Here is a 13946-nt window from a genome sequence, read left to right as displayed (position 1 = left end):
CTCTCCCAGAACTCAGTCTCTGTCTTCAGAAAAAGAAAGGTGGGATGAAGATAAAGAGAAATCTTAAGATTGAATGAAAAGGAAGGGAGGGACTGGGGTGGGTTGACAGGAACACTGGAACAGAATTTGTGTTTAACGCTGTGGAGAGGGAGCAAACAATAAAGACAGCGATTGCTTACAATGCCCAGCTAGAATGTGGGGATGCGCACTTGTGAAAGACCCAAACCTAACTGTGTTTGGTCCTGAAGCTTGGTGCCGCTGAGAAAGCCTTAACTCCCCAATCAACACCACAAACTTACAGGGTGGATTGTCTGCGTATGTGCCACCAGAACCATGGTGCTGTCTAACCACCAAGTGCTAGAGCGATGACTGTGAACATTCTTAAATAAGTCGGACGTCTTGTGGATTTATTTCTCTAGTTGACCTCTCTAAACACCGCCAGCCTCGTGGTGCAGTACTGCTGGTTGCCGCACGGTGGCAGCACAGGATCAAGACGAAGAAGGTAGGACACTCAGCAAGCAGAGCTCCTCTCTACTGGGAATCACACTCAGGCTGGCACGACGTCCCTGAGGGGTGGGTGGAAGCTCTAACTGTCAGCAATAAGTTGGGGGTCTTTGGATTTGTTTTAAAACAATGTTGGAGCACAAAGTTAGAAGCACATCAAGCATCAATGAACTCTGTCTGAGAAGCAACTTGAGAAAGGCAATTAATCCCAGACTTCCTCTGGATCTCACCACCAGCTGCATGTGGTTCCTGAACTGAATTAGGATGTGCTGTGAGTTTAAAATACACACTGGACTCAGTACTGGAAAAAAGCAGAGTGTAAAATATGTCAATTTTTACAGTAATTACATGTCATAAGGATATCATTTGGGATATTTTGGATTCAATAAAATATGCAGTTAAGTTCATTTCACTAGTTTCTTTTTCCTTTTAAAAATATGGCTACTAAAGACAAGCAACCTCTGAAGTCTGGACTACTCCATCAGAAGTCAAGTAGGAGGCTCTGGGGAGGGAGCACTGAATCCAGGATGCTAGACCACTAGGGAGTCCTCAGATACAGGGAAAATTAGCTGCAGAGAACTCTCACGGAGCCCTGTATCAGAGTCTAAGACTCGGCTTCATCTGACTGTCTGCAACTGTCAGTGCTGGACACCTCACACCAAACTACAAACAAGACAGGAACACAAACCCACCCATGAGCACACAGACTACCTAAAGCCATATTAACCTCACAGATACCCTAAAACACACCACCTGACATGGCCCTGCTCATCAGAGAGAAAAGACACAGAGCCACACACTGGAAAGCTGACTCCAGACCCCTCCACCAGGAAGCCTACTCAAGACACTGGACAAACCCCACCACAGGGAGCAGAGGGCAGAAACAAGAGGAATTACTACTAGGCAGCATAGGGAAAGGAGACAGCAAATCCTATAAATTAGACAAAATGAGAAAACAAAGAAACACTATGCAGGCAAAGGAGCAGGAAAAAAACCCACAAGACCAAATAAATGAAGAGGAAATAGGAAAATTGCCTGAAAAAGAATTCAGAGTAATGATAGTAAAGATGATCCAAAATCTCGATAACAAAATAGGGAAAATACAAGAAACAGTTAATAAGGACTCAGAAGAACTATAGAGCAAACAAACAGTAATGGACAAAAAAAATAACCGAAATTAAAAAGACTCTAGATGGTATAAAGTGCAGAATAACTGAGGCAGAAGAATGAGTAAGTGAGTTGGAAGACAGAATGGGGAAAATAACTGCCACAGAGCAGGAAAGAGAAAAAAGAATAAAAAGAATGGAAGACAGTCTCAGACACCTTGGTGACAACATTAAGAGCACGAACATTCAAATCATAGGCATCCCAGAAGAAAAAGAAAAAAAGAAAGGGTCTGAGAAAATATTTCAAGAGGTTGTAGTGGAAAACTTTCCCAACATGGGAAAGGAAATAATTAATCAAGTCCAAGAAGCACAGAGAGTCCCATATGGAATAAACCCAAGGAGAAATACACTGAGGCATATATTAATCTAACGAAAATCAAACACAAAGAAAAAATATTAAAAGCAGCAAGAGAAAAGCAACAATTAACATATAAGAGAAAACCCATAAGGATAACAGCTGATCTTTCTGAAGAAACTCTGCAGGCCAGAAGGAAATGGCAGGTTATACTGGAAGTCCTGAAAGAGAGAAACCTACAGCCAAGAATACTCTACCCAGCAAGAATCTCATTCAGATTCAACAGAGAAATCAAAAGCTTTACAGTCAAGCAAAAGTTAAGAGAATTCAGCACCACTAAACCAGCCTTACAACAACTCCTAAAGGAACTCCTCTAGGTAGTAACACAAAACAAGAAAAAGACCTACAAAAACACAGCCAAAACAATGAAGAAAATGGTAATAGGAATATACATGTCAATAATTACCTTAAATGTAAATGGATTAAATGCTCCAACCAAAAGACACAGACTGGCTGAATGGATACAAAAACAAGACCCTTACATATGCTGCCTACAAGAAACCCACTTCAGACCAAGGGATACATATAGACTGAAAGTAAAGGGATGGAAAAAGATATTCCATAAAAATGGAAGTCAAAAGAAAGCTGGAGTAGCAACACTCATATCAGACAAATTAGACTTAAGTAAAAACTATTACAAGAGACAAGGAAGGACACTACATAATGATCAAGGGATCCATCCAAGAAAAACATATCACAATTGTAAATATCTATGCACCCAACATAGGAGTACCTCAATACATAAGGCAAATGCTAACAGCCATAAAAGGGGACATTGACAGTAACACAATAATAGTAGGAGACTTGAACACCCCACTTACATCAATGGACAGATCATCCAAACAGAAAATAAATAAGGACACACAAGCTTTCAATGACACATTAGACCATCTCGACTTAATTGATATTTATAGGACATTCCATCCAAAAACTACAGAATACACTTTCTTCTCAAGTGCACACGGAACATTTTCCAGGATAGATCACATCTTGGGCCACAAATCAAACCTCAGTAAATTCAAGAAAATTGAAATCATATCAAGCATCTGCTCTGACCACAATGCCATGAGACTAGATATCAATTACAGAAAAAAAAAAAACTGTAAAAAATACAAACACATGGAGGCTAAACAATACGCTATTAAACAACCAAGGAATCACTAAAGAAATCAAAGAGGAAATCAAAAAATATCTAGAAACAAATGGCAATGAAAACACAACAATCCAAAACCTATGGGATGCAGCAAAAGCAGTTCTAAGAGGGAAGTTTATAGCAATACAGTCCTACCTTAAGAAACAAGAAAAATATCGAAAAAACAACCTAACCTTACACCTAAAACAACTAGAGAAAGAAGAACAAAAGAACCCCAAAGTGAGCAGAAGGAAAGAAATCATAAAGATCAGAGCAGAAATAAATGAAAAAAAAAGAAAGGAAGCAATAGCAAAAATAAATAAAACTAAAAGCTGGTTCTTTGAGAAGATTAACATAATTGTTAAACCATTAGCCAAACTTATCAGGAAAAAAAGGGAGAAGACACAAATCAACAGAATTAGAAATGAAAAAGGAGAAGTAACAACGGACACCTCAGAAATACAAAGGATTATGAGAGACTACTACAAGCAACTATATGCCAATAAATTGGATAACCTGGAAGAAATGGATAAATTCTTAGAAAAATACAATCTTCCAAGACTGAACCAGGAAGAAATAGAAACTATGAACAGACCAATCACAAGCATGGAAATTGAGACTGTGATTAAAAATCTCCCAATAAACAAAAGTCCAGGGCCAGATAGCTTCACAGGCAAATTCTATCAAACATTTAGAGAAGAGCTAATATCTATCCTTCTCAAACTCTTCCAAAATATAGCAGAAGGAGGAACACTCCCAAACCCATTCTACAAGGCCACCATCACCCTGATACCAAAACCTGGCAAAGATGTCACAAAAAAAGAAAATGACAGGCCAATATCACTGATGAATATAGATGCAAAAATCCTCAACAAAATACTAGCTAACAGAATCCAACAGCACATTAGAAAGATCATGCACCATGATCAAGTGGGGTTTATCCCTGGGATGCAAGGATTCTTCAGTATATGCAAATCAATCAATGTGATACATCATATCAACAAATTGAAGGATAAAAACCATATGATCATCTCAATAGACACAGAAAAAGCTTTTGACAAAATTCAACATCCATTTATGATAAAAACTCTCCAGAAAATGGGCATAGAAGGAAATTACCTCAACATAATAAAAGCCATATATGAGAAACCAAAAGCTGACATCATTCTAAATGGTGAAAAACTAAAAGCATTCCCTCTAAGAACAGGAACAAGACAAGGATGCCCACTCTCACCATTATTATTCAACATAGTTTTGGAAGTTTTAGCCACAGCAATCCAAGAAGAAAAAGAAATAAAAGGAATCCACATTGGAAAAGAAGAAGTAAAATTTTCACTCTTTGCAGATGACATATTATGCATAGAAAACCCGAAAGACTCTACGAGAAAACTGCTAGCACTAGTAGATTTAGTAAAGTAGCAGGATACAAAATTAATGCACAGGAATCGCTAGCATTCCTATACACTAACAACGGAAGAGCAGAAAGAGAAATTAAGGAACCTCTCCCATTTACCATGGCAACAAAAAGAATAAAATACCTAGGAATGAACCTGCCTAAGGAGGCAAAAGACCTGTATGCAGAAAACTATAAGACACTGATGAAAGAAATCAAAGATGATACAAACAGATGGAGAGACATATCATGTTCTTGGATTGGAAGAATCAACACTGTGAAAATGACTGTACTACCCAAAGCAATTTACAGATTCAATGCAATCCCTATCAAATTACCAATGGCATTTTTCACAGAACTAGAACAAGAAATCCTATGATTTCTATGGAAACACAAAAGACCCCAAATAGCCAAAGCAATCTTGAGAAGGAAAGATGGAGTTGGTGGAATTAGGCTTCCTGACTTCAAACTATACTACAAGGCCATAGTGATCAAGACAGTATGGTACTGGCACAAAAATAGAAAGGAAGATCAATGGAACAGAATAGAGAACTCAGAGGTAAACCCAAGCACATATGGGCAACTTATCTTTGACAGAGGAGGCAAGAATATACAATGGAAAAAAGACAGCCTCTTCAATAAGTGTTGCTGGGAAAATTGGACAGCAACATGTCAAAGAATGAAATTAGAACACTTCCTAACACCATACACAAAAATAAACTCCAAATGGATTAAAGACCTACATGTAAGGCCAGACACTATAAAACTCCTAGAGGAAAACATAGGCAGAACACTCTATGACATACATCAAAGCAAGATCCTTTTTGACCCACCTAGGATTTTCCTAGAGTAATGGAAATAAGATCAAGAATAAACAAATGGGACCTAATGAAACTTAAAAGCTTTTGCACAGCGAAAGAAACCATAAACAAGACAAGAAGGCAACCCTCACAATGGGAGAAAATACTTGCCAACAAAGCAACGGACAAAGGAGTAATCTCCAAAATATACAAGCAGCTCATGCAGCTTCATACCAAAAAAGCAAATAACCCAATCCACAATGGGCAGAAGACCTAAATAGACATTTCTCCAAAGAAGACATACAGATGGCCAACAAACACATGAAAAGATGCTCAACATCACTAATCATCAGAGAAATGCAAGTCAAAGCCACAATGAGGTATCACCTCACACCGGTCAGAATGGCCATCATCAAAACATCTAGAAACAATAAATGTTGGAGAGGGTGTGGAGAAAAGGGAACTCTCCTGCACTGTTGGTGGGAATGCAAGTTGGTACAGCCACTATGAAAAACAGTTTGGAGGTTCCTTAAAAAACTACAAATAGAACTACCATATGATCCAGTAATCCCACTACTGGGCATATGCCCAGAGAAAACCATAATCCCAAAAGAAAAATGTACCATAATGTTCATTGCATCACTATTTACAATAGCCAGGACATGGAAGCAACCTAAATGCCCATCAACAAATGAATGGATAAAGAAGATGTGAGATATATATATATATATATATATATATATATAATGGAATATTACTCAGCCATTAAGGGGAATGAGATGGAGCTATATGTAATGAGGTGGATAGACCTAGAGTCTGTCATACAGAGCGAAGTAAGCCAGAAAAACAAATACTGTATGCTAACTCATATATATGGAATCTAAAAAAAAAAAAAAAAAGGTACTGATGAACCTGGTGACAGGGCAAGAATAAGGATGCAGATGCAGAGAATGGACTGGAGGACACGGTGTTGGGGGTGGGGGGCGAAGAGGAAACTAGGATGAAGTGAGAGAATAGCATAGACATATATACACTACTAACTGTAAAATAGATAGCTAGTGGGAAGTTGCTACATAACAAAGGGAGATCAACTCGATGATGGGTGATGCCTTAGAGGGCCAGGACAGGGAGAGTGGGAGGAAGTCTTGGAAGGGAGGCGATATGGGGATGTGTGTATAAATACAGCTGACTCACTTTGGTGTACCTCAAAAGCTGGTGCAAGAGTGTAAAGCAATTATATTCCAATAAAGAGCTTAAAAAAATATGGCTACTAGAAAATTTAATATTCTATTCATGGCTCTCATATTTCTATTAGACAGCCCTAATTCTAAAAATATCCCATCTTTAGATGGAATTTAGATTTCCTGAATGTTTTTCTTGACTTAAGGATTACTTCAGAAAGTACTTTCTATTTGGAATGAAAACGTATTGTGGTCTGAAATTATGCTATTAAGTTGGTTACTGTGTTCCAATACACAGATAATCTTTGAATCTTGTAACACTGGATAAGAAAATGTTCTTTCTTGTCTGACATTAAAGCTTCCTCAGGGGATTTAATGGGATTAAAAATGCCCTGTTTTCTCACAAGTGTAGCCAATAAGAGGGTGAATGATCATTGGTAATTATCTCTAAATGAGGAGAAATGATCTGATAAGTGGTTTTGCCAAAGACAACGTTCATGTGAGACGTTGTCAAAAGGAGGACTTCTGAAAGTGATTGCTTGTAGTACCACAGTGATTCCCGAGAGAGATCGCGCTAGCTCCTATGTGAAGATTTTTGAACATATTGTAGATTCTCTGTGCTTTCCATATTGATTGAGGTTGAAAGAATTGAACCTGCTGTCATGGGAGGGACTGTCCTATCACAGTGGTTCTCAAACTTGGCTGCACATGATAAGGCGATCAGGGAGCTTTAAAAAATCCCGGCGGCCCAGACCACAGCCTGGACAAATTAATCTTTGGAGGTTGAGACTCAGGTATTTACCAGGTGCAATCAAGTTTGAAAATGACAGAGATAGTTAAGAGTGTGGGCTCTGCAGTCAGACTGCATGTCTTCAAATCCCAGCCTCACCACTTCCTAGCCATGCGACCCTGGGCAAGAAACTTAACCTCTACAAAGTCTATGGTAGAAAAGGGGTGATGAAAATAAGACAGCTTGTAGAATTGTCATGTGGTTTCCATAAGATAACCTATGGAAACCACTTATAAGAAGGCAGGCATGGAGTAAGTTTATTACTAACAACTTTCTTATTTCATACTAATTTCTCCGGAAGACATTCTCAGCCATGGTCCCTGCCTCTGGCACAAATTCACAAATCCTATCTGGATTTCATATATCGTCCTATAACGTTCCTTCGTGCATACATAAATTCATTTTGCAAGCAGTCATGAAGCATCTCCTTTACTCCGGAGAGTGAGAGACCCAAAAGAAGTGCGTGCACCTGCCTTACCCCCTGGGATTTTAATTTCCTTGTGCGTCTTTGTTTTCCCTGGCAGGTCACAAGCGTGGTGGCTTCTGAGACCAGGTTTCACGCCTTGGCCAGCCCCAGCCCCCAGCGCTGCCGACGAGAAACTGCAGGGCACCTTGCTGGGTGCCAGGGAGCAACCCGCTTGTCCTCAGTATGTGCGGTTCCTCAAGGGTAAGTGTACCCGTGACCGCTGTGAAGATCACAGGTCTGACCGCGCGCCGCGGCTACAGCTGGTCAGTGTCCGCGGTCGGGCTCTCAGGGTGCAGTGCCGCCCGCGCCCACCAGGGGGCAGCAGGTCTCGGGCGGGCGACGTCAGGCCCAGCGCCCCGCCCCTTGACCGTGACCCTCGGCGGCGCGGGGGCAGCGAGCGTCCGGCCCGGCGGACTGGGCCACGAGCTGGGACCGCCCCGGGCCGCGCGATGGGCGCCGAGGCCTCCGGGAGCGGGCAGGCGCTGCGCGAGCTGGTGCGCGAGGCCGAGACCAGCCTGCTCGAGTGCAAGGTGTGCTTCGAGCGGTTCGGCCACCGGCAGCAGCGGCGTCCGCGCAACCTACCCTGCGGCCACGTGGTCTGCCTGGCCTGCGTGGCCGCCCTGGCGCACCCGCGGACGCTGGCCCTCGAGTGCCCCTTCTGCCGGCGGGCCGGCCGTGGCTGCGACACCAGCGACTGCCTGCCGGTGCTGCACCTCCTGGAGCTCCTGGGCTCCTCGCTGCGCCCGGCCCCTGCCGCCCCCCGCGTCGCCCCCTCCGCCCCCGGGGTCCTCACCTGCCACCACGCCTTCGGCGGCTGGGGGACCCTGGTCAACCCCACCGGGCTGGCACTGTGTCCCAAGACGGGGCGGGTCGTGGTCGTGCACGACGGCAGGAGGCGGGTCAAGATCTTTGACTCCGGGGGAGGATGCGTGCATCGGTTTGGAGAGAAGGGAGATGCTGCTCAGGACATTAGGTACCCGCTTGACGTCACCGTCACCAACGACTGCCACGTGGTTGTCACCGACGCCGGCGACCGCTCCATCAAAGTGTTTGACTTTTTTGGCCAGATCAAGCTTGTCATTGGAGGCCAGTTCTCCTTGCCTTGGGGTGTGGAGACCACCCCTCAGAATGGGGTCCTGGTAACTGATGCGGAGGCGGGGTCCCTGCACCTGCTGGAAGTCGACTTTCCGGAAGGGGTCCTCCGGAGAACTGAACGGTTGCAAGCTCACCTGTCCCATCCCCGAGGGGTGGCAGTGTCCTGGCTCACCGGGGCCATTGCGGTCCTAGAGCACCCGGTGGCTGTGGGGACCGGGGCCTGCAGCGGCACAGTGAAGGTGTTCAGTGCGAGCATGCAGCTTATCGGCCAGGTGGATGCCTTTGGACTGAGCCTCTTCTTCCCCTCCAAAATAACCGTGTCCGCTGTGACCTTTGATCACCAGGGGAACGTGATCGTTGCGGATACCTCTAGTCAGGCTGTCCTATGCTTGGGAAAACCTGAGGAGTTTCCAGTACTGAAGCCCATCATCACCCATGGCCTTTCCCATCCTGTGGCACTGACCTTCACCAAGGAGAATTCTCTTCTTGTGCTGGACAGTGCAGCTCATTCTATAAAAGTCTATAAGGTTGACTGGGGGTGATGGGGTGTGGTGGGGGTCCTGGGGCCTGGCATCAGAAGCCCTGGAGCTGCCGCTGTTGAATTGTTGAACCCTGGATAAATTACTCAGTCTCCCCTGTTCAACAGAGATAATTATAACTGCGTGGTGGCCTTACAAAGGTTGGGGCAATTATTAAAGAATAATAATTAAACCTGCCATTTATGGATTATGTACTTCCTGTGCTAAGAAACTTGCGAATATTAGCTCCTTTAATCCTGACAATACCCATGGTAATTTCTATTATGAATCCCATTTTACAGATGAGAAAACTGAGACCCAGAGAGCTTAAGTGATTTACCCCAGGTCACATTTACTTACTAAGACAGTCGCAATTAGAACTCAATTCTGACTCCAAAACCCCTTGCTGTTAAATGAGATAATAGATGTGGAAAAATATCTGTGAGTGTATATTGTTGGTATGTGTACTCTATTTAGAAATAGCTATTTAGTTAGATGCACAGAGAAAGACTTTGTAGAGTTCAAGAGAAAAAGGATTTTGTGGTGGATGTCAGTGTAGTTCAACTTGGAATTCCTTAGAGGAAGTTGCTGTGGGTCCTGAGTGACTTGAATAAGAAAAACAATTGAAATTGCTTATTCAAAGGTCAACACATCTCTTAGTACCTATATCTCCTCCGCTGTAGGCACTCAGAAAATATTACTTGGTTGGTTGAGAAAGGCTTGGTGTTGACATAAGTTCTAAATCCCTATGGAACACTCTATACCTGTACTCGTGTTAGAGGGATGGATGCTATTTCTGTTCATGTTAATAAAGAGATGTCACTACAACCAGTTCATGGCTGAAATGATTTTACCTACCTTTTTATGATCAGTGGTAACCTGAAGCACTTTTGTCATGGGGTTTATCTCTGTCCAATTGAAGTCTGTCCCGTGTGTTGCAACACTGGGTACTCAGTAAACAATTCCCTTGATCCCAAGTCAGCATTTAGCCCACTGGTAAACACTCAAACACATCTTGGGTTGAAGTATAGCCTTGACCAAGATAACACCTGCTTTAATGTTGCAATTGATTAAGTGAATAGGTGGAAATTTCAGGTGAAGAGGCCGGTTCTTTGTAAGCTGTGTGTGTTTAGCTAGTGTAAACATCTCAGAGTTGAGGGCTATTGCAATAGTTCCAAATAACCAGCACCAAAGAAGCTGCAGCAAAACTTTTTACTCAGGGAGGAAATGTTGGTTTTGAAAGGTGAGAGTTTGCTTTAGGTAATAGCTGAGGCTTTATCAACAATCGGATTCTATTTTACAAAGCATTTTAATAGATCTAATATACATTCTAGAAACAGCCTCAAAATTATGAATAAGATTCTGGTTTGTCCTTTGGAGCTCAAAGAGAGAGCTCGGCTCCCATGCCACTCCACGGAAGCCCATTTTGCTTCAGTGCTCCCATCATGTCGCACTAATAAGATTTCAGGCACCCTGGACCGAATACCATCTGTAAATACATCCCAAATAGGGATTCTGGGAACAACCCCCCCACACACACTCACCCCACCCTTAGAAATCACCCTTAGGTCAGTCATGTCAAGTGTTCTGAGTTGTATAACAAGAAAAGTTGTCTCAGGTGCAGATGTGGGTTCAGACTTGGTCATTTTTGAGTAGGGCAACTGTGAATTCAGCTTAAAAATATTTTCCTTGGGAATGATGACATTTTAATGGTCTCAGGGTGAGTTGAGCCAATTAAGGGAGCTTCTATTTGGAATTATCAGTGGCATCATGTTTGCCTATAGAGCTGTGCGTGTGTTTTTTTTCAGGCCAGGTGTGTGGAATCTGCAGCACATGTGGAGATATCACTTGTTACCATGTGGATGACCCAACCGGAAGAATGATGTGTGAGTTCCTAAGATGACGTGGGAGTGAATCAGAGAGGTGATAACATGTGATCTTGCTAATGGCTACCTCTACTTGGTAGATGATCAGGCTTAGGAGTGGGTGGGCAGGCGGTGCAGCACAGAGAAAACAGCTCTGTCCAGGAAGAGCGGGATGCAGGAGCAGGGTTTCCCTGGGGAGGACACCAAGCTTGCTGTTCTTGATCCCCAAGCACACACATCCTGAGGGAACAGGTTCAGTAACCCGAAAGGCAGATGCTAAACTCACTTTCTGGGCTGTGTTCTTTCAGGCAAGCTGGTAAAAGGGCTCAAGCCATGCCCAACTGAACTCCGGGTGATTGGAGGAACTGGAGAGTCTGAGATAGGCAGGAGGAAGTAATCACAGCAGGAAGGAAAAGGTTCCAAGGTGATGGAGGAGAGTTGGAATGACTCCTCAGAGATCGGAGACAAAAAAACTTAACCAGGGCTAAATGGAGAAGGAGAAGGAACAGGCTTTTCCTGAATGCCCCCCTCAATCACATGCATTTTAGGCCAGTGCTACCCACCCCGCGCCACGTGGTAAGTCCATAAAAGCAAGCAAAGGGCCACTCAGCAGCCCTTACATCACGTTCCATCTGTTCTAGTTTTGCTCGATACCTGAACCTTAGATTGTCTCCTGTTTTTGCCCTTGTTTCGCCCCCTGGACTTGCCACCTGGACATGATTTTCTCAGTCTTTTTCCTTGGCATTTGCTAAGGACGTTGGTTCAGAGTCATGAATCTTCACTCTAGCAAGACTCACTCTGGATCCCAGAACCCAAAATATCACCATTTTGCTTGTGCCTTGTCTCAACTTTACCTGGTAAGTGGGGTGCAGACCTCATTAAAAGTGAATTATGTGCCTTTTGAGGAAGAAGCAGTATTCCTTATGCCTCAGAAAAATGAGGAAGAACCACTGATGGTAGTGATTTAATCATCCTACACCTGCCACAGAAAGAAGACATGTAGACTGGTGGCCAGAGCTCCGCTAACAGTGACCACTGTGGTGATGTGCCGTGATTAGTAAGGAGATGAACTGTTTTCTTGAAGAATGTGTAGAAAATATGATGGGGAGGCTGCCAGGACTCACCACAGCTACTGTGGTGTCTGCTGTGCCTGCAGCCCTTCTAAGGAAACCCCCCACCTCCACAGGGTGCTGAGGAGGCAGCCTCAGCCACAGTATTTCCAACTACCTGACCCCCGCCGGCAGTAGCTGATTGGATTAGCAGCACTCAACTGAAGAACAGCCTGTCCATCAACGTCCCACCAAATGTATTAATGAGACCCGGAAAGTGGCCTACAAATTGGCCTGGGATGAACAGGTTTTTCAAAAAGAGGCAAGGAGATCCAATTAGATTCTTTTTTTTGGGGGGGGGGAGGTGGCAGGGGAGGGGGGTTGCCTGGTGTTTTTTTAATTGAAATATAGTTGATTTACACTGTTGTGTTAGTTTCAGGTGTACAACAAAGTGATTCAGTTATGCATACATCCTTTTTTAGATTATTTTCCCTTATAGATTATTACAAAATATTGAGTATAGTTCCCTATGCTGTATATAATCTATTTCCATTTTTAAACCACTGATGGATAAATCTGGACAGACTGAAATTGGTGATACAGGAGGCCAATTCCATTACATTTTGGAGTTAATTTCTACAAAATTGTACAGGCCCGTCTGGTGGACACTAAAATATAAATCTTAAAATTAGTAATTTTTCTTCTCTGACAAGTCAGTAAGAAATAATTTATGTGAATTTGCTAAATTTGCTAGAAGCACTATCTGTACAAGACAGGCATGTGAGGATATCCAAATGCATTCTGATCGTGGATGAAATTTATCAGTTCACGGGTTTCGGTTTTTGTTTTTTGGGGTTTTTTTGTTTGTTTTTTGTTTTTTTTGCTAATGTCTTCATCAGGTTTTAGCATTAGGGTTGTGCTGGCCTCATAAAACAAGTTGGGAAATATTTCATCCTCCTTTATTTCCTGAAAGAATTTGTGTGACATTGATGTTATTTCTGCTTAAATGTTTGATAGAGTTCACCAGTGAAATCTAGTGGCCTAGGAGATTTCTTGCGGGGGGCGGTGTGCGTGTGTCCAGAGTTTGCAGTTGTTTTCTGTAGAAAGACAGGCCAGCTGGAGCTTACTCAGCCATACCGGAACAGAAAGTTTATTAATTAAAAAATAACTTTTAAATTTCTTTGATTTTTTTTTTTTTGCAAGCATTTATTCACTGTATGTTTCCTGTGTGCTCATTTTGTGTTGAGCAAGGTGCGCAGCAGTGAGGATATGAAGGTTCCCAGGCTCAGATGGTCTGGAGTGGAGATGGAGCAGCTAACCAGAAGAACACGGCCCACAATGGTAAGTGCTCTGGAAAGCGCATGCTCAAGGCACTGGGAAGGGGGAGAGAGCACCCCAAATGTCTAGAACAGAGCCGGCACATTGGAAGAGATGATGTCACCCTAGAATTCCAGACTGATTCATGTCATAAATACTGGTCACTTCATCCAAAACAAACTAAAAGTAAACAGTTGTATTTAAGCCTGCATTGATTCTTCATGGTCCTGACATCAGGATCTATTTTTCTGTAGTTGTAGCCAGACAGGATGCTGGGATGGTATAAAGAAGATAAAATGACAGCTGTGTTTCTGG

General features: G+C 43.1%; 1 protein-coding gene across 1 annotated transcript; it reads left to right on the top strand.

The window, feature by feature from the left end:
- Positions 1–8184: 8184 nt before the first annotated feature.
- NHLRC1 (NHL repeat containing E3 ubiquitin protein ligase 1) lies at positions 8185–9593 on the top strand. The gene has a single exon (XM_057699765.1). The coding sequence runs from the start codon at positions 8237–8239 to the stop codon at positions 9422–9424; it is 1188 nt and encodes a 395-aa protein (XP_057555748.1). The 5' UTR covers positions 8185–8236; the 3' UTR covers positions 9425–9593.
- Positions 9594–13946: the final 4353 nt, after the last annotated feature.

The sequence above is a fragment of the Hippopotamus amphibius genome, chromosome 11, assembly GCF_030028045.1.
Source record: "Hippopotamus amphibius kiboko isolate mHipAmp2 chromosome 11, mHipAmp2.hap2, whole genome shotgun sequence".
NCBI classification, from domain to species: domain Eukaryota; kingdom Metazoa; phylum Chordata; class Mammalia; order Artiodactyla; family Hippopotamidae; genus Hippopotamus; species Hippopotamus amphibius.
The sequence above is the reverse complement of the archived record's forward strand: the minus strand, read 5'-3'. Positions and strand labels throughout refer to the sequence as shown.

Coding starts and splice junctions, on each gene's coding strand:
- NHLRC1 (XM_057699765.1), top strand. CDS start 8,237: ATGGGCGCCGAGGCCTCCGGGAGCGGGCAGGCGCTGCGCGAGCTGGTG.